The sequence below is a fragment of the Myotis daubentonii genome, chromosome 12, assembly GCF_963259705.1.
Source record: "Myotis daubentonii chromosome 12, mMyoDau2.1, whole genome shotgun sequence".
Classification (NCBI taxonomy): Eukaryota; Metazoa; Chordata; class Mammalia; order Chiroptera; family Vespertilionidae; genus Myotis; species Myotis daubentonii.
The window spans coordinates 19,270,397-19,296,625 of NC_081851.1; the positions used below are offsets into that span (position 1 = coordinate 19,270,397).

General features: G+C 40.1%; 1 protein-coding gene across 2 annotated transcripts in view; it reads left to right on the plus strand.

The window, feature by feature from the left end:
- The window catches only part of TMEM131 (transmembrane protein 131), a 194,646-nt gene that overhangs the window by 72,343 nt on the left and 96,074 nt on the right, over nucleotides 1-26,229 (plus strand). For both annotated transcript variants that reach the window (XM_059659035.1, XM_059659036.1), the window contains exons 4-5: nucleotides 3,070-3,138; nucleotides 14,668-14,791. In XM_059659035.1, coding sequence (XP_059515018.1) covers nucleotides 3,070-3,138; nucleotides 14,668-14,791 — 193 coding nt within the window. The remainder of the gene's footprint in view (nucleotides 1-3,069; nucleotides 3,139-14,667; nucleotides 14,792-26,229) is intronic.

A 26,229-nucleotide genomic window follows, 5' to 3' on the forward strand; every position in this document is an offset into this window, starting at 1 on the left:
AGAGCAGGCCTCATGAATCTTAATGTTCATTTCTCTCCCCACGTTTGTGAAGTTTTTATTCATTATTCTTTTAAATATACTTTCTTTCCCTTTCTCTGCTCCTTCTGTGATTCCCATAATATTTTTATTATTTTTCTTGATGGTATCCTGTAGGCCAGTGATGGCGAACCTTTTGAACTAGGCCTGTCAGCATTTTGAAAAACCCTAACTTAACTCTGGTGCCGTGTCACATATAGAAGTTTTTTGATATTTGCAACCACAGTAAAACAAAGACTTATATTTTTGATATTTATTTTATGTATTTAAATGCCATTTAACAAAGAAAAATCAACCAAAAAAATGAGTTCGCGTGTCACCTCTGACATGCGTGTCATAGGTTCGCCATCATTGCTGTAGGCTCCACATGATTTCTTCACTTTTTTTTTCTTTTTTCTTTTTGCTCCTCTAACTAGATATTTTCAAATTAACTATCTTCCAGTCCACTGATTCTCTCTTCTCCTTTGTCCAGTCGTTTGTTGAAGCTCTCTGGAATTCTTCATTGCATTGATGTTTCAGCACTAGGATTTCTGTTTGGTTTCTTTTTTAGTAATTTCTATTTCTTCTCATTTTGTTCATGCATTGTTTTCCTAATTTTGTCTATATGTCTTATAGTTCACTAAATGTATTTAAGAATATCATTCTTAATTCTTGGTCAGACAGTTCGAATATCTCTTTAGGGTCAGTTATTGGAGCTTTATTAGTTTCCTTTGGTGGTATTGTGTTTACCTGGTTGTTCATAATTCTTTATTCCTTTCCTTGATATCTACACATTAGAGTAAGTGGTGTCCTCTTTCAGATTTTATCGCCCACTTCAGCAGAAACAGTCCTTCACCACTCAACTTAGGATGCTTGATGGGTCAGCTGGTAGTATTTGTCCATAGCTAGGGTCTCAGTTTTGCCAAGGTCACTTCCTGAGCTCTGAGTTCAGGGGTGCTTTACCTGAGAACAGTTAGGTAAAACTACTGGCTTGTATCCTGGCCAGTGTGGCTCAGTTAGTTGGGTATTGTCCGGTGCAATGAGGGGTTGCTGGTTGGATTCCTGGTCAAGGCACATACCTGGGTTGTGGGTTTGTCCCCAGTCAGGGTGTGTGTTGGAGGCAACCAATTAGTGTTTCTCTCTCACATTGATATTTCTCTCTGTCTCTTTCTTCCTCTCTCTCTAAAAAAGAAAAATCAATAAGAACATATTTTTTAAAAAAACACTACTGGCTCTAGCCCAGCAGTTCTCAACCTGTGGGTCGCGACCCCTTTGGCGGTCGAACGACCTTTTCACAGGGGTCGCCTAAGACCATCCTGCATATCAGATATTTACATTACGGTTCATAGCAGTGTTTATATATAAATTAATGAGTTAGACACATTTACTTTATGCAGTACACTTTCCCCTTGATTGGATTAAGAGTTCATGCAAGTTTGGGTTTCACAGTTAAAACTGATGAACTTTATCAGTAGTAGTATCTCTTGTTTCAAAGGAGCCAGAGTTACATCATGTCTTAGATTCTAAGACTTAGAAGGACAGAAATTAAGAGTAGATTCTGTACCTCTTGCTGCATGTAGCAGCTGTCTTGTGAGGAATTGTGCCTTCTTTGTCCCAACATCTTTAGTTTTGTGCTTTAGTACAGTATCATCTTAATGTTGGGTGTTTTTCTTCTTATTTGTGTATGTCATTTTTGCTGTTCACCATATGTAGAGGGATTATCAAGCAGCACTGAGGATTGCTCTTAATGGTAGGGTTAAAAACACCTTTGACTTTAGAGCGTTTAGCTCAATTATGCCACTCCTTAGACTATTTAATCTTTATAAAATTAAGTTAAAGCTAAATTTCCTACATATTTTGTATGTTCTTGTCTATTTCTAATGTATTTTCTCTGTATCTTGAATAAAATTACTGTATCATCTGAAGCTTGTGTTCTTGTGAATTGTGGTGGTGATGGATTTTGTCATCTCACAGAATGGGTTTTGTTTTTATATCACTTCTTAAAATGCAACAGAAAGAGAAATACGGACTATTTAGAAACTTCAATGGCTGACTGAATTTCTGACTTTCTTGGTATATAAACAGATGACTGTAGTTATGTGGACTCAAACCCCAGGTCGTTTATATTTAGCATCACTGTTAGATCGTGGTGAGGTTGAGGAAGTTTGCTATTCTGAAACCTGTTCTAGTGGGAAGTACCAGTATAAAATGGGATAGTTAGACATGATACTCAAATATTTAGGCCAAGATGGCATAGATCAGTGTGTTCCAGACTCTCAGGTTAAAAAGGTATTCCAGTTCTTGGAAATTTCTGTCCCCAAATTAATTTTTGTTTAGTTCCTTTGCCATTTTATTTATTTATTTATTTATTTATTTATTTATTTATTCATTCATTCATTCATTCATTCATTCATTCATTGATTTTTAGAGAGAGTGGAAGGGAAGGGAAGGGAAGAGACAGAGGGAGAGAAACATCAATGTGATAGAGAGACACATAGATTGGTTGCCTTTCGCATGCACCCTGACCAGGGCCAGGGATCGAGCCTGTAACTGAGGTACATGCCCTTGACTGAAATCGAACCCAGGACCCCTTCAGTCTGCAGGCCAATGCTCTATCCACTGAGCCAAACCGGCTAGGGCTCTTTTGCCATTTTAGTTATAATATGTATAATGTCTTCCAAGTAAGTTGTAGTTGTATTATGTATTTATAGTTCATTGTACATGTATAAAAAATCCAAGTGAGTATGTTAAGGTATATTATTATCAACTATATCAACCAAATAAATTTTAACATTTCATCTACCTGAGCAGTTTCTGTTTTTTGCATTACCTTTCAATAGGGAAATTACTCCTGTGTTGTTGTTGTTTTTAATTTTGTTAAAACACACATTTGCTGATATGCTCTAATAAAATAATGCACATCCCTAATAGAACATTAGACTTAACCTTTCTTAAAGATACTTTTTTGGTGACAAAATTTAAGTGTCTGACTTTGGCTTGGGAAATAGGTTATTTGAGGAATTGCTTCTTAAGCTGTTTTCTTTTTACTTACAGTATATCTCTGTACCGGGGTAACTGCAGACCTATACGATTTGAACCACCAATGCTGGATTTCCATGAACAGTAAGTTTAAAATATTCAGACCATACTTATTCCTTTCAACTATTACATATATTTTATTCATGCATTGTCTTGCCTTTTGCCTGTGTTATCTATATGAGAAAGTTAATGTTCAAGTCACCAGGGAAACAAATAATGTTTAATGCAGTTTACATATGGGAAGCAATATTATGAACAAAACATATAATAGTAACTTTTGAAGTTTGAAAACTACTCACATATTTCAGTCTCTTTTCAGAGACTCTTACCTTCAGAAGCAGCATAAAATTTATAGGTTACCTTTTCTGATCAGCACTTAATTTCCATTTTTATTATTTAAATGTTTCCTGTGGATATAGAAGGATATACTACTTGTTTGATACATGGGTTTTTATTTTTATTTTTTAATCCTCAGCTGAGTATATGTTTTCATTGTTTTTTAGAGAGAGAGGAAGGGAGGGAGAGAGAAAGGAACATTGATGTCAGAGAGAAACATCGATTCGTTGCTTCCCATATGCTCCCCAGCCAGGGATTGAACCCACATCCTAGATATGTGCCCTGACCAAGAATGAAACCCACCACCCTTTTTTAGGTGTTTGGGATTGTGCTCCAACCAACTGAGCCACCCGGCCAGAGAGATACATATGCTTTTAAAGTACAAACTTTTTAAAAAATTGATTTTAGAGAGAGAGAAAAAGGGATGGGGGGGGGAGGGGAGAGAGAGAGGGAGAGAGAGAGAAACAAACTGATGAGAGAGAGGAAATCAGTCAGCTGTCTCCTGAATCCACCTGGACCAGGGATGGAGCCCTCAACCTCTCTGTGCATGGGACAACGCTCAACTAACTGAGCCACACTGGACAGTCTAAAGTACAAACTGTTATACACCACCAAAACAATAATGTTAATCAACTACAGTAAAAGCATTTAAACACATGGAAGCTAAATAGCATGTTATTAACACATTAAGCGCCCTGTCTGTTTTGTCTGCCGGACGGAAAGTATAGTGTCAGTCACTGGTGACTGACAGGGCACTTAATGTGCTAAACAATGAATGGTTTACCAATGAGATCAAGAAAGAAATCAAAAACTTCCTGGAAACAAATGAAAATGGTCACACAAAAGCCCTGTCTGTTTTGTCTGACGGACGGAAAGTATAGCATGTTATTAACACGTTAAGCCCCCCAAAATGGAGAAACTGAATTTTCATAAATCCTTGTTATAAAACCACCACATGAATATAAACAGTTTCCTAAATTTAGAACTTTTGACTATAGAAAATCAGAGGAGATGTGAATGAAAGAATTTGCCTGGCACTTTTATTTTTAAATTTTTTTTTTGTCTGGCAATCGTAGAGTTAAGGTTCATTTTTATGAAACTTGAAAGTAGTTTAGAACAAACAAAATGAATTGTTTTGCAAAAAGTACATTATCATTGAGTCAGAAAGTAACTGATTGCTAAAGGAAATCAGAGATGTGTTTTAACACATATCCTCTTTTTAAATATGTTTGTTTTTCACCCTCAGAAACATAAAACTTAGTTGATTGAAAGTTTTTCCTTCATGGACTACTTTTCTGTTTTTGCCTGAAAGAATCCCTGCTCTTTCTTAAATGAATATTAAGTGGAAAAAGAATTATATTAGGATACCTTAGTATAGAATGGCCCATCTTTATATCTCCATGCCAGGTTAGTCACCATCCACCCCACCCTGCATTTTTGTTCATACATTGCCAGTTTATTTTCCGTTTTGTTTTTTTCCCCAGTTATCCAGCCCTTAAGATAAGTGACCCTCTTCCTAGCTCAGTAGTAAATCCTGATTAATCTACGTCAGCTGTAATAATCCCATTCTTATTTGTGATTAATTCAGGGATGGATGTGACTCGATTTTACCCAACATAATGAGGTCTGGTCTACTAATGGATTTCTGGGGAAGAATTTTTTTTCACTCTAAAGGGGAGATAGATACAATAAAGAAATACCACTCTTCCTTGCTGAGTATTGTCTGCATGTGATTCCTGAGGTGCCATGGCAACTCTCTTGTAATCAGTCAGAAGTGCTAGCCTGAGGACAAAGTCAGCAAAGTTTGTCTGACAGAGGAGAAAAATGGAAAGAACTTGTGCCCTTGACCATATTGTCAAACTGCTGAATTAATCAACCCCGGAACTGCCTGACTTCAGGTCTTTTAGTTAGGTAGCACTTACTATTCTTGCTTTCTTGCTCTATTGTGGAGTACATGGCATTGCTGACCTATTCTTCCCTCTCAACTCTTCTCCGCCTCTACCCTTGTGAACCACTCTCTGTGTTTTCCTCCTGTGTCTAAGGCTCTATTTTCTTAGTCGCTTTCAGGATTCAGTTCTTCCATCTGTCCCTAACTGGCTGCTTCTGTTTCCTCCACACTTCTTACCTGGTGATCTCTTTCGAACCTTTGTTCTCTGCCGATGCTTTCCCAGTCTGTACTGCCCTCTTTGCCCACCATCACTCACCTTCGTCCTCAACAACACCTCAGCCTCAGTGTGTCCTGCTCTTGCTTCTGGGTTTCCAATCTCTATGAATGGGGCCAACCAGCCAGCAAAGCCTGAGTCGAGGCTTCCTGGTTCCTCCTTTCCCTCAGAGTGCCCCATCCCTTTTCCCACCAAATACTTACCAGAATCCTGTTGGTTTTTCATGTCTGCTCCTCTCTCACCTTCATTGCCCACTCTTCTTCTCTTAAATCACGCCTTTGTCATTTCTTACCTAGACTGTGACCACATGCCTGCCATGTTCCAGTTTATGATGTATACTACCAACAGAGAAATCTCTGTACTATCAAAATCAGATCATGTCATTTTCTGTACTCCTCCTCCCCAAAAAATCCTTTAATGGTTTTCTAATGTCTTCAGGATAAATATTAAATGTCTTAACATCAGATCTGTCCTTTATCTTTCTTATATGCCATTCCACCCTAAAAGTAGGTTATACATACTTTAGGAGTTTCCATCAACACTAATAAAAGAGAAAAATGGTAATTGGCGTACGACGATACCCTTTTCATTGGCTAATCAGGGCTATATGCAAATTAACTGCCAACTATGATTGGCAGTTAACTGCCAACAAGATGGCGGTTAATTTGCATATGTAGGCACAATGCAGGGAGGCGAAAGGGAAAGCAGGAAGAAGCCCCCTGCCACTGACAGTGATCAGAAACCCAGGGGGGAGCTAAGAGCTGGGGGGCAGGGCAAAGGCGGCCCTGGGGCCGCCTTTGCCCTGCCCCCCAGCCATGATCGGAGAATCAGGCGCCTTTGCCGCCCTGGCCAGTGATAGCAGGAAGTAGGGGTGGAGCCAGCGATGGGAGCTGGGCACGGTCAAAGCTGGCAGTCCCGGGAGCTAGGGGTCCCCTGCCTGGGCCTAAAGCGGAGCCCACGATCGCGGGGCCGCTGCAGCTGCAGGTCCCCGCTGCCCGGGCCGGACGCCTCAGCCAGAGGCGTTAGGCCTGGGCAGGGGCGGAGCCTGCAACCGCGGGGAGCTGGGGGTCCCCTGCCCAGGCCTGACACCTCTGCCGGAGGCCTCAGGCCTGGTCAAGGGGCCGATCTGGTGATTGGTGATCGGAGGGTGATGAGGGTCAACTCCTCTGGCCGAGGCATCGAGCAAGCGATCAGAGGGAGATGGGGGTCCCCTGCTCAGGCATGATTCCTGGGCCAGAGGCCTCAGGCCTGGGCGGGGGCCAGAGCCAGTGATCAGGGGGAGATGGGGGTCCCCTGTCCAAGCCTGACACCTCTGGCGGAGGCGTCAGGCCTGGGCAAGGGGCCGATCAGGTGATCGGAGGGTGATGGGGGTCTACACCTCTGGCTGAGGCATCAGGCCTGGGCAAGGGGCAGAGCCAGCAATCGGAGGGGTCTGGGGGTCCCCTGCCCAGGCCTGATGGCTGGGCCAGAGACATCAGGCCTGGGCTGGGGGCAGAACCAGTGATGGGGGGAAATGAGGGTCCCCTGCCCAGGCCTGACGCCTCTGTCAGAGGCGTCAGGCCTGGGCAAGGGGCCGATCCTGCGATTGGAGGGTGATGGGGGTCAACGCCTAAGGGATCCCAGTATATGAGAGGGGGCAGGCTGGGCTGGGGGTCACTCCCCCCCCACACACACACACCCAGTGCATGAATTTCGTGCACCGGGCCCCTAGTATAAAAATAATGTTTATGGAAGCTTTTATATAGTCACAAAAGTGTAAAGAACAGATGATGAATGTACTGTTAGCCCAAATTCAATAATGAACATTTCTGCCACATTTTACCTCACTTTTGTTGATTTTGAATCATTTGAAAGTGGCAGACATAATGACATTTCATTCCTGTGTTCTTCAGCAGACATTTGCATATATAAGGACATTCTCCATAACTGCAGTGCCATTGCTGGTATTATAAGACAATTAGCAGTCATTACACAGTGCCTTTAATTCCTCTGCTTTGGTCAGTGCTATAGTTGGTTCTAAGGGATAGAAATCTCACTGAAACTAGTTGAGGCAAAAATGAGCATACATTGCAAGGAACTCTGAGGACAGGAATATGTCTAAGGAAGGTCAGAGATGTAGCTGGGACCTGGGGACAAGGACCCACATTATCCCTCGGCTCCAGGGCTCCTCTGTGCTGCTTATTTCTGCCTCTCTGCATTGGCTTCTTCCCATTACCAATATTTCTTTCCTACAACAACAGATTCACTGACTGCTCTGCAGACGCCCATTCTGTAGCCTCCCTCCATCTGGGAAGAAGAGCTTTTTTTTCTTAGTTTGAAAAATCTCAGCGTAGTGCAGTGATCACCTTGACTTAGATCAGATGTCTACCCCACCAGTCAGTTTGGTAGTTGACATGTCTTCCAGGTGTTGTCCCTATGTTTCACCCAGAGAAGAGAAACCATACGGTGTGGGCAACTGCTCAAGCCATTTGCAGTCAGTTACGACTCCTTGGCCTATTAAATCCCTAATGACCTTCACTGCTATGGAGGATGGCTGTCCTCTGTGAAGCAGGCCTTCCCCATCTTCTCTGGCGGAGGTAGAAACTGCTTTCTCTCTGCTCCACGGGTTGTGTTCCCTCACAGAGCTGGGATGGATCCCCACCCAAAATTAGCTCCAGATGTCAAGACTGATGACATCACATGCACGCACACCAAGAGAGTATGAAAAGGTTTAACATAATGAATGAGGCTTTCTGGGGAGAGCTGCGTGAGTTCCCAAGCAGGTCTGAAAAATGGCTTGAGAGCGGAGAAAGGAGACTGACTTGGCTTTGAGTGTGTGGTGGACTTGCATGGTTTGAACTTTTCACTAGACCCAAGAGGGAGAGTATGCAGGCTTTCTTACTGGCTTGCTCAGGTGTGGAACATAAGGTGAAGGGACATTTGGGGCTTGAAACTGTCAATAATCAAACATGGAGTTAGAGCAGTGGTTCTCAACCTTCCGGCCCTTTAAATACAGTTCCTCATGTTGTGACCCAACCATAAAATTATTTTCGTTGCTACTTCATAACTGTCATGTTGCGACTGTTAAGAATCATAATGTAAATATCTGATATGCAGGCTGGTCTTAGGCGACCCCTGTGAAAGGGTCATTCGACCGCCAAAGGGGTCTCGACCCACAGGTTGAGAACCGTTGAGTTAGAGTCTTCATTACTCATGACATCTACTAGCTTCTGTCAGTGCACTGGTGATCGCCCTGATTGTTTTGGTATCTGCCTTCCTTACCAGGCCAGGCTACTGAGTAAATACATGTTGTTTATCTTTGTACCTCTGGCACATATTTCACATTTAACACTTATATACAATACATTAAATCCAACAAGATTGCCTGCTGATTTATTTTGCTTCGGTTAAATTAATTTCACATTTTCAAGTGTTTTTGCTGGACTACACTAAATATTTGCTATACCTTTTCTTTTTGGTCCAGCAATTTACTGATTTAATGCCATGCTATAAATATTTCATTGGCTTGATATGTATAGCAGTAATTTTAGAACTTCGGAAGTATCCTAAACAGAACACTTCGTAATATTTTTTCCAAAAATTTTAAGTGCAGTTGTCGTTGCTCACTACCTTGACTGATGCACTGAAGTTTTGTCTTAAGTATTCTGTGAACCTTTTCCCACTGCTTGTCATTTTTGCTAAACCAGAGTCACTCTTTTAAAAAAAAGAATAGTTCATTAATTTTTAGAGAGAGAAGAGAGAAACAACAATGTGAGAGCATAACTTCAGTCCCCTGCCTCCTGCATGCTGCCTGCAGGGGATCGTGCCCACAAACTGGGCATGTGCCCTAACGGGGAATCAAACTGAGCCACACCGGCCAGGGCCAGAAGTCACTCTTAATTTAAGATGCCCTTTGCAGTGTCTGGAAGAACTTTACGTGAGATGGAATTTAACACTCCAGGTAGCATCTGGTTGCCATGCAGGGCCTCCAAGAGGGCTTCAGGCTCTTTAGCCAGGAAGCAGCTCTAGTTCCCTGGCCACTTTCTAGAGCCCCTGTATTGGCTTCTCTCACTGCTCTCTCCAACTTCTTTCACAGTAAATTAAACTAATTTTTGTAAAAAAATGATTGACTGTCTTCATCCATTTTGTTTAAATTTATTCTTTAGTTCTTCTTGTCCCTTTTTCCTCTGCCTTCTTTTCTTTCCCTCCACCCTTCTCCTCCTTTCTTTAACACTTGGCTGGAATAATCTGGGCATCACGACCTCTTACCTTCCTCCTGACCCCCCCTTCAGTTATTTACGCCAGTGCTGTTAAATATTCTCTTTTTCCATAGCTCTTTCTTTCAAACATTTATTGTAGACTAAAATATGTTTTGGATGGAAACTTGGTTTACTGAGTTCTTTTGGTTTATATCATAATTAAAAGCAGAAAATCTTGATTTCAAATCTAAGGCTTAAAATGGAGACTTATGCAGATTGAATAGACTTGCTAAAAAGGGAGGTCTTTATTGTCGAGTTAAATTCCGTTTATGAAAGGCATTTCTCCCTTAGCACTTTTTGGTATTCCAAGAAAATCAAGCAGGCCCTTCTTCTAAAGGCACTGCCTTTAGCTTTTTCATTTCTAGCTTTTCCACCAATACCCTAGCTAAACCCTCAGTCTAAAATGTGTTTGAGAAGATGGTCGGGTGTGTGGTAGTTGAGTGGTACAAAGTAGTACATACTGATTTGGTGCAATTTCCTGCCAAAAGTTGTGTTAGTAAGAGTGCTGTGTCACTGTCATTCATAAGAATTGTCTCAAGGCAGTTGCGCAGCCATCTTTTCAGCTGTTTCCTGGCATTGCATGTCCTCTTTCTGGGGCATAGGAAACTTGCCATTGACCACAGAATTGCAACTTGCTTTCCAAGCTAGTTTCTAATTCATAGCTGCTGCTTCCTAATTCTTTGGAGCCTTAGACTCTTCTAAAATATGAATAGTTAGTAGCTAGCTCTGCATTCAGGGAATAGCTGCATATTTGATTCAGCTTGGTTTATCTATAAATAGTTCACACTATCCCCTTTGGCCCAACTTCTGTCTTTGAAGCAGCTCATAATGGAAATAGGACAAGCACCGGTAGACACTTGAAAATCTTTGTTTTATTTTTAAATCTACCTGTCTAGCCAAGCAGTCACACATATGCTGCTTGTGAGAGGCAGAATTCTAAGATGGTCTCCATCTTCTCCCAATTGTATTCAATCAAACACTAATTTCGATGTTGCTGTAATTGATTTGATAATATTATTAAGGTCCAAAGTCACTTAACCTTTAAGATAGGGAGGTGATCTGGGGGCCTGACCTGATAACCTGAGCCCTGGCTGTCGCAGACAGAGACAGAAATGTTGGAAACTTGAAGCGTGAGAGGTGTTTTCCGCAAGGGATTTTCTTTGTGCTGGTTTTGGAAAGGGAGGGGGCCATATGGCAGGAGACTGAGAGCATCCTAAATCTTGTCAACAACCTGAATGAGCTTAGAAGAGGACTTTGAGCTTTGATGAGTGAGGCCTTGAGCAGATAAACAAGGTGTGCTCTTTTATGCATGCTGGACTTTTGCCTTACAGAATTATAAGATAAGAAATAGGTATCACTTTAAGCTTCTAAGTTTGTGGTAACTTCTTATGTAGCAGAGAGCTAATGCACTACTTAATTATAGTGCATGTATTAATTGGCACTTGACCAATGTTTTCCATGGTGTAATGTGACCTTTCTCTCTCTTCAGTCTCCCACTTTATTGTGGATTCTGCTCATATCACCAAGGGAACTGGGAAGAGAGCTTGGCAGGAAAAGCTGTTCATAGGAGGTCTTTAAGTAGGTCTGGCCCAGGGTGTGGACTGCCCAGAACTGCAGGGCGCCTGCTGACACTCTTCCTGAGACCTTCCCTCTGTTCTTGTTACTCCAACTTCTTTGAACAACAGAAGTCGATGACCCTTCTCATCTGAGTAAGGGTTAATTTTTGTAGGGTGGGGCCCAGGGCCTTTCCTCTGGTCACTTAGAAAGGGCAGGGCAGCCTCCATGGCCTTGTGCAAATCAAGCATTCTGAGGCTCCTAGAGCCTCCAGACTTGTTTCCTAACCCCAAAGTTTTCTCCTGCAGGGGGCCATCTTTCATCTGTCTTCTTGAAGGATTGTCCTGTCTTTTTTATCTTAACTAAGGTTGATTGCATAGAGGTCGCAGGAGGAAAAACATTTAGTACGAATTCTTAGGGAGATGAATGACTAGTTGTCAGTTAGCCTACAGGACATTTGAGTTGTAAAAGAGCACATTTGTTGAAGAGAGCACATAATCGGTAAACTTTCAGGATGTAGGGAGGACATTTTTATTTCTGTATACTGTTATTCTACTTGTCTATATAAAGCTTGAGGAGGAAGAATCTATCTTCCATACTGTCTTTATATAGCTTCTTCCTACAGCATCATGGCCATGATTTGAAGTCCCAGCTGGATCTGTACCCACTTCCATAATTGTGTTATGATCCTGGGATTGATGAGTCTGTTGGGTGAGGGATCCAGCTCCTGAGAAAGGCTGCACCCCAAGCAGGAGGGATTTCACACATTGGGAGCTCCTGATTGGAGGAGCTCATAAATTTTCCTCTGGATTCCCTCTGTCCCTCAGGACCCAAGGCCTGGTTCCACTTTTGGGCTTTTTCCTAATGGCTGAACGATATTGGCCCTCATGTTGGCTGGGCTATAGGCCATGGGATGCTGTTGGACAAACTCTGGCAGGCACTTGAAAATCTTTGTTGTATTTTTAAATCTACCTATCAAAGCAAGTAGTCATATCTGCTGCTTATGACAGGCAGAATTCTAAGACAGTCCCCAAATTCCTGGCCTGTGAGATGCACATACATCTTCTCCCCGTTGTATTCAATCAAGTACTAATCTAGATGTTGCTTCTCTGGGTAGAGCAGAGAATGTCTCCTGTGGGATCCCACCTTGCACGGGCAGTCTGGGCACAGCCTTCCAGTGACAGCAAATGCAGCCAATCATCTGCTCCCACTTTTGCAAGAGGTGGTAGCATCTGCAGTGATAAGTTCTCAGAAGACTGGTAGGACTTGGTTTGGGCCTTAAAAGCACTAGAAAACATTTAACCTTAACAACAGCAAAACTTTATGTCAGCATTATAAATTCTCAAACTGATGGAAAAATAAACAGCAGGGCAAACTGTTATGAAAACCTTAAAAAAATGCATTAAATGTTTACAAAAGACAGTGGTAAGTTCTTATTTACATAGTTTGTGGACCTTAAGCCTATGAACCTGACTTTTGGGGGTAATATGGAAAGAAAATATTGTTACTCTAGTCTAGAAGAGAAAAACGTTTAAAATAATCCAAGACAGTGCCCATGATCCTGGGATTGATGAGTCTGTTGAAGCTGTAGAAGAAAATGAGTAAAGTGCTGGTGAATTAGATTTGATGTTTACATGATATTGACACTTCATAAAGCCTTACAATCAAGAATTATTTCAGCTTTTTAAAAATTTTGGGTTTGGCTCATTATTTTTGTTCATATTCTTCAAATAGTTCTACATTTCAGTTTTCAAATATTAACACTTCTAGTTATGGCCTACATATCCCCCTTTTCTTTTTGATTTTATAGCTCTGTCCTAAAATATTTTAAATATGTAAATAATATTCTTTCTTGATGAATACTGAAGTAAATTGTCAATCTGCTTTTCTGACTCATTAATAGATTTTTACATATCTGTCCTATCTGTTGCCTTTATATGTCATATTTTTATACTAAGATTTTCTTTCGTTTTCTATGATTTCTTGCTTTTTCCTAATATCTTGCCATATCTCCTCAAGTATATTACCTTATTCTTATTTTTAATTCTTGGTTCAATTTTTCTAGCTTCTGGTCTGCATTATTCAGCCTTTATTAGATGATGCTCTGACCACAACTAAACCCAAAATCTCACTGGGATTTAGACTGAAAGAGCACTCCTCTCTGGGAAATGCCACTTTCTTGGCAGAGAGAAAAGAAGCAAGAAGGCTCTTAAAACTTAATAATGGATGTCACTTTTGCTCACATTACAGTGGCTAAAGCAAGCCATAAGGCCAAGCCTAATGTTACTAAGGTGGAAAAGTGTAATCTCTCATCGGTTCAGAAGCAAATGGGTAACATTACAGCCTATGATGGCATAGTATGTTTTTTAATGGATTGTTTTCTTCACAGATCCTGTTATTTTTTGGTGTGAACTTAGGAGCTCCTGTCTTATAATGCATATTGAGGAAGGAGAGAAGGCCAGGCCTTGGTCTTTATCACTTGTGAATTTAAGAAGGGAGATGATCCCCAAGGTGGAGCCCCAGTTCCACACATAGACCACTGAGTGTGCGTTATATTTATCCCTCGAGAGGAGACAGTGTGTTAGAACATGAGCTAAAGCTGGATATGACTTTGGACAAATTAATTAAATTTCATGTGCCTCAGTATCCCCATCTGTAAAGTGAGGATGATAATAGCCCCTAACTCATAAGGCAGATCTTCTCACATAACTGCCAATTTCTCCTCCTAAATTGAAGAGCATGTATCAGTGGAATTAGGCAAGAAGAGGACACAATTCAAATTAGTACGAAGGCAGAGTGGTTTTACAGAAAGAGATAAAAGGATCTGACTATTTTGTTTCCTGCCTGCTTCCTTACAACACTGCAAGCTTCATCCAAGTGGAGACTTGCTTCATTATTTTCCAGCACCTGGCTCAATATGTGTCATATAATTGACACTCAAATATTTGTTGAATGGCTAAGTGCATCTTTATGTGTAACTTTAAATATAAATTAATTTAATAAATTGTTTTAAACGTTTATAAATGTATTTGCCTAATAACTTTAATGTTTGATTTTTTCTTTTTATTGAATTTATTGGGGTGATATTGCTTAATAAAATTATATAGGTTTCAAGTGAACAATTCTATAATGAATGCATTATCTGTATATTGTATTGTGTGTTCATCACCCCAAGTCAAGTCTCCTTCCATCACCATTTACCCCCCTTATACTCTCTTTAATGTTTGATTTTTTTAACAACTAGAAATTAACTCAACAGCTAGAAATGATCTTTGAAGCATTTGTGACAGTAATTTTCTTTTCTTTTTCTTTGTTTTGTACAGGCCAGTTGGAATGCCAAAAATGGAAAAAGTTTACTTACATAATCCTAGTTCTGAAGAAACTATTACTTTAATATCAATATCTGCTACAACATCACATTTTCATGCATCATTTTTTCAAAATAGGGTAAGTCTTTCTTATTTATAGCAGATTTTTATTGAGTTTGAAATGTCTAGAATTTTTAAGCATATTTTTTAAATTTTTTTTGGAGCGGGGGTTAGAGAGAGAGACAGAGACAGAGAGAGACAGAGACAGAGAGAAACATCATTGGTTGCCTCCCATATACCCTGACTAGGAATTGTACCTGCCACCTGGGCATGTGCCCTGACCGGGAATCGAACCATCAACCTTTTGATGCACAGGATGGCACTCAACCTCCCGAATCACATCAGCCAGGGCTATGTATATCTTCTTTATTCATTCATCTAACGGTGGACACCTAGGTTGCTGCCATGTCTTCACTATTGTAAATAATGCTGCAAGGAACATAGGGTACGTGTATCTTTTTTAATTAATGTTTTCATTTTCTTCAGAAAAACACCCACGCCGAAGCTGGTTTGGCTCAGTGGATAGAGCGTCGGCCTGCGGACTGAAAGGTCCCAGGTTCGATTCCGGTCAGGGGCATGTGCCTGGGTTGCGGGCACATCTTCAGTGGGAGGTGTGCAGGAGGCAGCTGATCCATGTTTCTCTCTCATCGATGTTTCTAACTCTCTATCTCTCTTCCTTCCTCTCTGTAAAAAATCAATAAAATATATTAAAAAAAATAAAGAACAGAGCTCTAACTCTGGCCAACTGTTTAAAAAAACACACAAAAAAAAACAAAAACAGAAAAACACCCAGAAGTGGGATTGCTCGGTCATAGAGTTATTTTATTTTTATTATTTAAATATTTTTATTGATTTCAGACAAGAAGGGAAAGAGAGAGAATCATCGATCAGCTGCCTCCTTCGATCGGCTGCCTCCTGCATGCCCCTCAACCCGGGCATGTGCTCTGACTGGGAATTGAATCGTGACCTTCTGGTTCACAGGTAGACAATGCTCAACCACTGAGCCCCACTGGTCTGACCGTAATTTTATTTTTAATATTTTGATCAATCTTCCTATTGCTTTTCATAGTGGCTGCACCAGTAAGCAATCCTACCAACAGTGCATGAGGGTTCTCTTTCCTCCACATCTTTGCCAACACAGTTGTTTGTTGATTTATTAGTGATTGCCATTCTGATAGGTGCGAGGTAATATTTCATTGTGGTTTTGATTTGCATTTCCTTAATGGTTAGTGATGTGGAACATCTTTTTATGTGTCTGTTGGCCACCTGCATGTCTTCTTTGGAGAAATGTCTGTTCATGTCCTTTGTCCATTTTTTAATTGGGTAGTTTGGAGTTTTTGGTGTCTTTTTTGTTGTTGAGTTGTAGGAGTTCTTGATATATTTTGGATATGAACCTCTTACAGATATCTTATTTGCAAATATCTTTTTCCATTCAGTTGGTCGCCCTTTCGTTTTGTTAATAGTTTCCTTCACATTGCAAAAGCCTTTTAGTTTGATGTTATCCAGTTTGTTTATTTTTACTTTTGTTGTTTTTGCCCTAGGAGACATACAAAAAACCCCCACAACACACATTGCTAAGATTGCCCTGGCTGGGTGGCTCAGTTAGGTGGAATGTCATCCTGTGCGCCAAAAGGTAGCAGGTTTGATTCCCAGTCAGAGCACATACCTACATAGCAGGTTCAATTCCTGGTCCAGTGTGTGTGTGGGAGGCAACCTCTCCATGTTTCTCTTTCCTCTCCCCACCCCCCCTTCTCTCTCCCTCCCTTCCTCCCTCTCCTCCCTCCTCCTCTCTCTAAAATCAATAAAAGATATTCTTGGGTGAGGATGAAGATTGCTACTTGTTGGGTTTTGCTTTTGTTGATTGTTCTTTTGGTGTCAGATACAAAAAATTCTTTCCAGCACTAATGTCAAGAAGCTTCTTCCCCTATGTTTTGTTCTGGGAGTTTTACAGTATCAGATCTTACATTTAAGTCCAAATTTTTTTCCATTTTGGTGAGTGGTGTAAGATAGGGTTGCAGTTTTACTTTTGGCACGCAGTCAACCAGATTTTCCAACACCATTTGTTAAAGAGACTATCCTCTCCCTGTGGAATGGTCTTGCCTCCTTTGTCAAATATAAGTTGACCATGTATGCAGGGGTTTATTTGTTTCATTGGTCTATTCTGTTTCATTGGTCTATATGTCTATTTTTATGCCAGTACCATAGTTTTAATTACTATAGCCTTGGAGCATAGTTTGAAAAGCTTTGTTCTTCTTTCTCTTGATTACTTTGGATATTTGGGGTCTGTTGTGGTTCCAAACAAACTCAATGATAGTATTATTCACTTTGTTTAGTGATTTTGTTGTCAAGTAGAGTTTAGTTTATTGTTGCCTACCAAGATTTAAACCCAAACATTCAATTATTTTTCTTGCTCCAGGGAACATGAAAATTAAGACCCTTGTAAATTGCATATTTTACAATGGGGGGAGGGTTGTCTAAAAAACGGTTTTGAGTAAATCTGAAAAAGTATATTTTTTTATTACAGTATATTTTCAGTAAAATTCATCCATTTTAGTGTACAGTCAGTGTACCTCATAACATTCATAACTAACTACATTTTGTTCAATGATGGACCACATATACAAAGATGGTCCCATAAGATTGTATTGGAGCTAAAAACTTCCTATCACATAGTGACATTGTCAGAAAATCATAGCGCAGTGCGTTACCATTTTCTGCTTTCTCAGGGCTATTGGCCCAGGTGAGTTTCCCATAGACATCTCCTCTTTCTACACCAGTGTTATGACTGGACCACCCTGTGATTCTTAGAAATGAGTTTATTTCTGTCAGGCCCTAGGAGCATACAAGAAACTACCTAGGAGAGAGCAACAGGAGCCTGGTGTTTTGCTTTTATTGGGGTTGAGAGTGGGGGCCCATGGTTTTGTGGGCTCATCTTTATTGGTGAATTTAAAATACCATAAGAGGGAATTTAAAGTACAGGAAGAGAAAAAACAAGTAGCCCAAATGATCAGTTATACCAACCAGGATCTCTAAAACAAAGGAGCATCAGTGGGAAGAAGGCAGGTTTTTCAACCAATGGTGTGGGAACAGTTATGTGTTCATATGTTCATATGTAAAACGTATAAATACATTTCCCGCATACAGTGTGTTAAATGGGAGGCCAGTGTCAGATGGGGATAAATCAATTCTTGGAATCAGAACAGCGAGCTCTCCCTCTGCAGATTCTGTTAATACTTCAGCTTTGATAATGTTAGGTCGTAATCTTTTGATAATAAATCTGGTACCATTACAAAGACCCCATTTACTATTAAGATTTCTCAATAGCATGATAATTGCACCACTTTCAATTTTAATTTATGACACAGCATTCCCGAAGGAGTAATAATATTAAGAAATTCGATGGTAAAATTTTCCTTTTCAGCATCATCTATTGAATCAATGGAATCATCACTCAAATATGTGTGAAAATCTCCATCGAGTATATCCAAATTTTCTTCATTTAATTTTTGAACATGCTCATTTTTTTGGACAAAGAATTTCATGTTTAGATATATTTTTAATATTATCTATACATATACTATTTCCAAAGGTAGCTTCAATAATAGATCCATTACAAATCATTTCACAGGGGATTTCAATAATATCCATTCCTAAATGAAAACTGCTATCAAGTTTGCCATCTCCAAGTTTTACTAACCATTCACTATAAGCAGATTCCTCTGATCTCATATTTGTTTAAGTGACAACTTTCTGAAACATCCCCAAACATTACAGTACTTTAAACTCGTTTGTACTATGGCCAATCACATAGCATGCAGTCCAATACTGAGACATTGTCGAAAATCCTCTCCAAGCAGGAGAACTTTCCCACCAAATACAACATTCAAATTCATAATTTCTCTTAGTAATCTGTCTATGGCGTTTATAGCATGACTGGCATGACTGGATGCCATGTTGCATTCATCAGTAATGAGAAGTTGGGCCTTTTTAATAATTTTAGCACCTTCACTGTTTATATCGAGTCTAGAAATTGAAGTTTCATTTAATGGAATTGGACATTTATATTGGGAATGAAAGGTTCTTCCATCGAGAAATAAATTTGCAGCAATTCCTGTAGACGCCGTGGGTAAAACAGTACCAACACAACCTCTAATATAATGTATTAAAACTTTATTGTGGGGAGCCGCTACAGTGTTTTGGTCAGGTTCAAGCCTTGGACTGATGAGAAGGCACAGTCCTCTCATTGCCACGTGCAAGTCCCAGCTTGGAGGGCAGGGCCCTCCCAGCACAATTATAGCCAAAAGCTATAGTTGTAAGCTTGAACCTATGGTCCATACACGTGGCCCCACGTGCCTGAGTGATGTAGGCTTGATAGAGTTCAGGTGCATGTAGTTGAGTAGGATTGAAACCCAGGAGAATGTTGTAAACATCTTGGTCATGCCCTTACTTTGCCTCGTGGCATCTGCTTTAAAGTAAAGACACGGCTGTGGGTGTGATCACTGTCTCGGAGAAGCAGCATCCCACCGAGACCCAGATTTCATTCTCTTGTCTGTCTTTTCTAAGCCTTTTAGCTGCCCCCACTCAGGTTCACCCTTGGCCATGCTGGCACGGCACACTTTATAAAGATATGCCTCCATGCTCCGAGGGCGGGTTCCTGCCTCAAACCCCACCCTTACAGGAAACAGCTCGGGGGGAGGGCGCAGCCATTTCCAAGACAACCCCTGCAGGACTGACTTCCTCCCGCTTGGTCGAGTTTCTGGCCGTGATGTTACACCCAGGGTTTTTATATAAGTAGATTATATGTTTTTAAAAATTAGAATTCCAGCATTAATTGTTGGGATAGGGAAATACAATTGAACATTCCTCCAACTTTGTTAAACTCATTCATTAGTTCTAAGAGCATCTTCTAGGATATTTTTGGGATTCTTTCTATAGAAATCTATGTTATCTGTGAATAACAACACATTTTTCTTTTTTTCAAATGGGTATGCCTTTATTTCTTGCCTCATTGCACTGGCTAGTACTTCCAATACAATGTTGAATAGCTGTCATGAGAGAGGATATTGTTGCTTTGTTCCAGATTTGGGAGAGAATGCATTCAATCATTCACCATTGAATATGGTAGTTCTAGATGCCCTTTAACAGGTTGAGGAAGTTCCCTTCTATTGACCTACTTTACTTAGATCTTTAAATCATGAACGGACATTGAATTTTGTCTAATTATGTTATACTAGAGGCCCGGTGCATGAAATTCATGCACTTGGGGGTGTCCCTCAGCCTGGCCTGCGTCCCTCGCAATCCGGGAGCCCTTGGGGTATGTCTGACTGCCAGCTTAGGCCCGCTCCCCACAGAGTTCTTAGCTACAAGACTAAAAGCATGACTGGAGCAAGGCCTCTGGCTGAGCGGCACTCCACTTGTGGGAGTGCACTGACCACCAGGGGGCAGATACTGCATTGAGCATCTGCCCCCTGGTGGTCTGTGCATGTCATAGCAACGGGTCGCTCCTCCGGTCAGTCTATTTGCATATTAACCTTTTATTATATAGGACTAGGGTAAAATTCCAATAGTAGCAGAAAGTAATATTTGCCTTTAAAATTTGAATGGGAAAGAAGAAAGGAGGAGGAAAAGGGTTAAATATTTTTTCTTTTTCTAATTTTCAATCAGTGGTTTCCTTCTGTTGCTTTGAAAAATGAGCCAAAAGTGCACCTGACTAAATATTAACATATTTTGGCTTTTAAGAAAGCTTAGCTATGTGATGCTACAGCTTCAACTCCCAGCCTTCATTTCTGTCATGTAGTTTTGTTAAGCAGAATCATAAGCTTGCTTTTTTGAAACAGCAAATGCCAACTTTCTATTTGAAGCTATCTATCTAGACCAGCTGTGGGCAAACTACGGCCCGCGGGCCGGATCCGGCCCGTTTGAAATGAATAAAACTAAAAAAAAAAAAAAAAAAAAAAAAAAAAAAAAGGACCGTACCCTTTTATGTAATGATGTTTACTTTGAATTTATATTAGTTCACACAAACACTCCATCCATACTTTTGTTCCGGCCCTCCGGTCCAGTTTAAGAACCCATTGTGGCCCTCGAGTCAAAAAGTTTGCCCACCCCTGATCTAGACAGATAGATAGATCTACTTATAGATATACAGGGTGTCTCAAAAATGTATACTAGTACACACTTTGAATAATTATTAATTCAAATGGGTTAAATTGGAAAGGAAATAAACATCAATTGAGCTATCAAAAAATGTATGTGTATACATTTTTGAGGGGACACTATATATATATATATATATATATATATACTAGAGGCCCGATGCACGAAGATTCATGCAAGAATGGGCCTTCCTTCCCCTGGCTGCCAGCACCGCCTTCGCTCCAGCCCAGAGCCACCTTTCTGCCTTCCCACACTGCCCAGAGGCCCGGAGCGGCCACTCGGCACCTGTGTATGTAAAGTAACATGGTGTCTTTGGTTAATTTGCATACTCACTCCTGATTGGCTGATGGGCGTTGCAAAGGTACAGTCAATTTGCATCTTTCTCTTTTATCAGTGTAGATATATATCACTAATTTTTAAGGATTATTACTAAAATATAGTTTTGATTCAAATTCCATATAGGATAACCATAAATTGGTGATTTTTGCTGTGCCCATTAAGAAGAAAAATTAATTTTATTTGAAAATGCAGACTGAAACATGGGAAGGCATACATATCGATGCAATCATGAAGAAAGAAGCCTGCATTGTCAGTGCTGGCATGCAGTTGATACCAAACGGAACTAAATCCAAGAGTTCCTTTTCAAATTAAAAGGGAAATTTTAATTGCCAGAAAGTTGAAAAAATATTAGGCCAAAACAAACTCTAGTATTTACAGTTGCACTAAGTAATGTAACCTATAAGAATTACATAAAGTTTAAAGATCAACTTTTGCTAGAATGTTAATTTATCAAATTATATTTATAACAGACTGTTATAAGTATGTATATCAGTGGATGGATGGATGTCGGGTGAGTAGATGGATGATGGATGGTTGGGTGGATGGACAGATTAGGATCTCAAGACCTGGACTATTTCAAATATTCAATATTAATAAAAGAATAAATAGTATATACCCTACCTTCTGAACATCAGCATCATGTTTCTGTTGAACTTTAAGCTTCTCTTCATGACATTTAGCTTCTATCATTTTGGTTTTCATGTCCAACTTCAAGGAAAATATTTTAAAGGTGTTCATAATTTGCTTTTCCCTTTGGCAAAAATACACAATTAAAATAACTCCTTATATGAAAGAGAATGGTATTTTTCCACTTTTACCCTAGAGCTAGAGGTCTAGAAATCACATATATACACAAACATGTTGGTATTACTTCCAAGCTAATTAAAAATCTTTCAAATAAATTGTACCTGCCCTAACCAGTTTGGCTTAGTGGATAGATCATTGGCCTGTAGACTGAAAGGTCCCAGGTTTGATTCCAGTCAAGGGCATGTACCTTGGTTGCAGGCACATCCCCAGTAGGAGGTGTGCAGGAGGCAGCTGATCGATGTTTCTCTCTCATTGATGTTTCTAACTCTCCCTCTCCCTTCCTCTCTGTAAAAAATCAATAAAATATATTTAAAGAAAAAATATGTTTCACCAATATGATAGTTTGAGACTGAATGTCCATAAATATATGGCTTATTACTGATAAACACACTTCTCTCTCCAGGTGTCATAGACCCTGATGCCCTCCAGGCAGTGACTTCATCTCCTTTTGAGCACTCATTAACTCCCATCCTGCTCAAACCAGTACCTAATGCACAATGTTTGCAGCAAAACAGTAACCAATACTTGTTGATAATAATACGTGTGTCTTTGAATTAAAAGAATAATAGTAACTGGTTTTAAGAACAACATAAAATTGGTTTTCTCAACTATAAAAGTATTGGACCACCTGATTTCTTACTGTTTAAAAGAATATGCACAATAGAGTCTGACGGACCTCATTTTTAACTCTAGTTCTAATCCCATTATGTATTAACTAGAGGCCCAGTACATGAAAATTCGTGCACTTGGGGGGTGGGGAGAGGTGTCGTCCCTCAGCCCGGCCTGTGCCCTCTCGCACTCCAGGAGCCCTCGCTCCTTACTGCCCGCCTGCTAGCTGCTCCTTACATCTCTGCTCGCTGCTCCTTAGCACTGCCACAGAGGCAGGAGAGGCTCCTGCCACCACTGCCGCTTAGCTCTCCAGCCATGAGCCTGGTTCAGGGCTTCTGGCTGAGCAGCGCTCCCACAGTGGGAGCGCACTGACCACTAGGGGGCAGCTCCTGCGCTGAGCATCTGCCCCCTGGTGGTCAGAGTGTGTCATAGCAACCGGTCGTTCAGCTGTTCGGTCAATTTGCATATCACCCTTTTATTATATAGGATGTATCTATTGAAATTACCATATGGTTTTTCTTCTTTAGTAAATTGATAATATCAGTTACATTGATTTGATTTTTTTTTTTATATTTTATTGATTTTTTACAGAGAGGAAGGGAGAGAGATAGAGAGTTAGAAACATCGATGAGAGAGAAACACCGATCAGCTGCCTCCTGCACATCTCCCACTGGGGATGTGCCCACAACCCAGGCACATGCCCCTGACCGGATTCGAACCCGGGACCCCTCAGTCCGCAAGCCGACGCTCTATCCACTGAGCCAAACCGGTTTCGGCTGATTTGATTTTTTAATGTTGAACTAGAATTGCATTGTCAAGATAGAAACTACTTGGTCATAATGTATTCTTCTTTTTCATTTATTTGCTAGATGTAGTTTGCCAGTACTTTGTAGATGATTGTATGCCTACGTTCGTTCATAAGGAATATTAGCTTATAGTTTTCTTACCAACTCTTTGTCTGGTGTGGCTACCAGGTTAATGCTGGACTTATAAAATCAGGTGGATAATATTCTCTCCTCTTCTGTATGTTGAAAGTTTATATAGATAGGTATTATTTGTTTCTTTAAATGGTTGGTAGAAAATTCTTCTTACCAGTGAAACTATCTGAACTTGGTCTTTTCTTTGTGGGAAGGTTTTTTTATTTTAACTTCTACTTTTTCAATTACAGTTGACATACTATATTATATTAGTTTCAGGTGCACACATAGTGATTAAACATTTATATAACTTACATAGTCACCCCAGTAAGCCTAGTACCCACTTGACACCATACATAGTTATAATATTATTGACTATATTCCCTATGCTGTACTTTACATCCTTGTCTCTCTTTTTGTATTTGGAAATTTGTTCTGTGGAAAGATTTTTAATTACAAATTAAATTTCTTTAATGGATGTAGGACTGTTATAGTTACCGATTTCATTTTGAGGGAGCTTTGTCAGATTGTGGTTTTTAAATTTTTTAAAAATCCTCACCTGACGATATGTTTTTATTGATTTGAGAGAGAGAGAGGAAGGGAGAGGGAGAGAGAGAAAAAAAAAATCAACGTGAGAGAGAAACATTAATCAGTTGCCTCCCATACATGCCCCACTGGGGATCAAACCGACAACTTGAAATTGAATCTGAGACCTTCCAATGCACAGGACAATGCTCCACTCCAGCCAACCGAACCACACCAGCCAGGACAGATTGTGGTTTTTAGACAATGTGTCCATTTCTTCTAGTTATTAAATTTAGGGACATAGAGTTGTTTGTAGTATTCCCTTGTCATCCTTTTTACACGTAAAGGATATACTATACAACGTCCACATTTCAGTTTCTTTTACTTTTGTCTTCCTTTTTATTCTTGATCATTCTGTCTAGGGTTTTATTGGTTTTATTAATTTTTTGAAGGATTAGCTTTTTGTTCTGTTGATTTTGTTTGTTTACTTCATTTCTGCTCTTATCTATTCCCTTTGATGTTTTGGGTTTAATTTGCTCTTTTTCTAAGTTTTTTCTTTTAATCCTCACCAAAGGATATGTTTGTTTACTTTAATCCACACCTGAGTCTATGTTTTATTGATTTTCAGAGAAAGAGGAAGGGAGAGAGAAACATCAGTATGAGAAAGAAACATTAGTTGGTTGCCTCCTATACACACCCTGACCAGGGATTAAACCACAACCTTTGGTGTATTGGACAATGCTCCACCTAACTGAGCTACCCAGCCAGGGTTTTTTTTCTAGTTTTGTAAGGTGGAAACATGGATTATTGATTTGAGGCTTTGTTTTTTTAAGTACTAGCAAGTGTGTAATACTGTAAATTTCCTTCCAAGTATTGCTTTCATTGCAGCCAACAATTTTTGATACATTGTGTTTTCATTTTCAATTAAATAAAAATATTTTATAATTTCTGTAGTGACTGCTACTTTGACCAATGGATTATTTTGAAGGTGTTGGCTTCATTTCAAATTATTTAGGAATTTACCAGATACTTTCTATTACTGATTTTTGGCTCAGGTGTGGCCTCCACTTAGTGTCTATAGCATCCAAAAGTTCTATATTCGTATTTTAGTCCAAATTCAGCCCTTAGCAGTGTGTAAACATTCTAGCTGAATTTATTTTACCCTCTTGGTGGAAGCCTCATCTTCCCATTCTCTGCAATGTGTGAGCCAGTACTCACATTCCATCTCTCCCTGGAGATGCTTGTCTCTCCTTAGATTCTGGGCTAGTTGATACACAAAGGTTATTTTTTGGTTATTGATAATGCAGGAGAAATGTGCTTCATAGCTTTGTACATGCTAAGGTGAAGTCAGAAGTCTCAATATCATATTTTAAGCTATAATTTGAGGAGTATTTTAGAATTCTAGACGTAGAGGCAGAATGAGCAAGGTTGATGACTTCATTATAATGCATTTTAAGGCTTTGTTGCAGACAGAACTGCAGTCGCAGTCTCTCGAACTTCTCAAGCAGCCCTGTTGTTTTGTTGTAATAATTTTTTTTTGCTAACTACAATGACATTCTCAATTTGCACAAGATAACAAGAGTAAATTCTTGCACATACTGTCCCCCCTATCTTCTTTCCTTAGTGGAAGGTGCTGTATGTTTTGTGCCTTGTGTGAATGGGGAGCAGAGGACAAGGGGTTAAGGTCTGCGCTTATTTCTTTGGAATAGCACAGGTTGCTGCTTCTTAGGAGTAACGTATATAAAAAGTTCAGGTTCAGCTCACTCCTGCTTGATTGTGTGATGAGGAACAGCAGCCTGTGATGAGGCACTGCATTGCAGCCCCGTGATTGCTGAATGAACAGAATCCAGGGAAACCTTCTGTTGTGTGGGGTTTTAGACTGGTATTTTCAAAGATATGTGACTAAATCTCCATTCTGAAGACATCTTTTTTATTATTTTCCATTGCAAAATAGTTTGGCTAATTTACAGCTTAAACTGGGGGGGTGGGGGAGTTTATGGAAATTATCCTATCTAATAAAAGAGTAATATGCAAATTAACCATCACTCCAACACAAATATGGTGGCACCCATAGCTACAAGATGGTGGCGCCCAGTCCTCTCAGCCCCACTGGAGTCCTCCAGTCCCGGGGGGGCGGTGGCTGAGAGCAGGGCCTGCTTGGCCG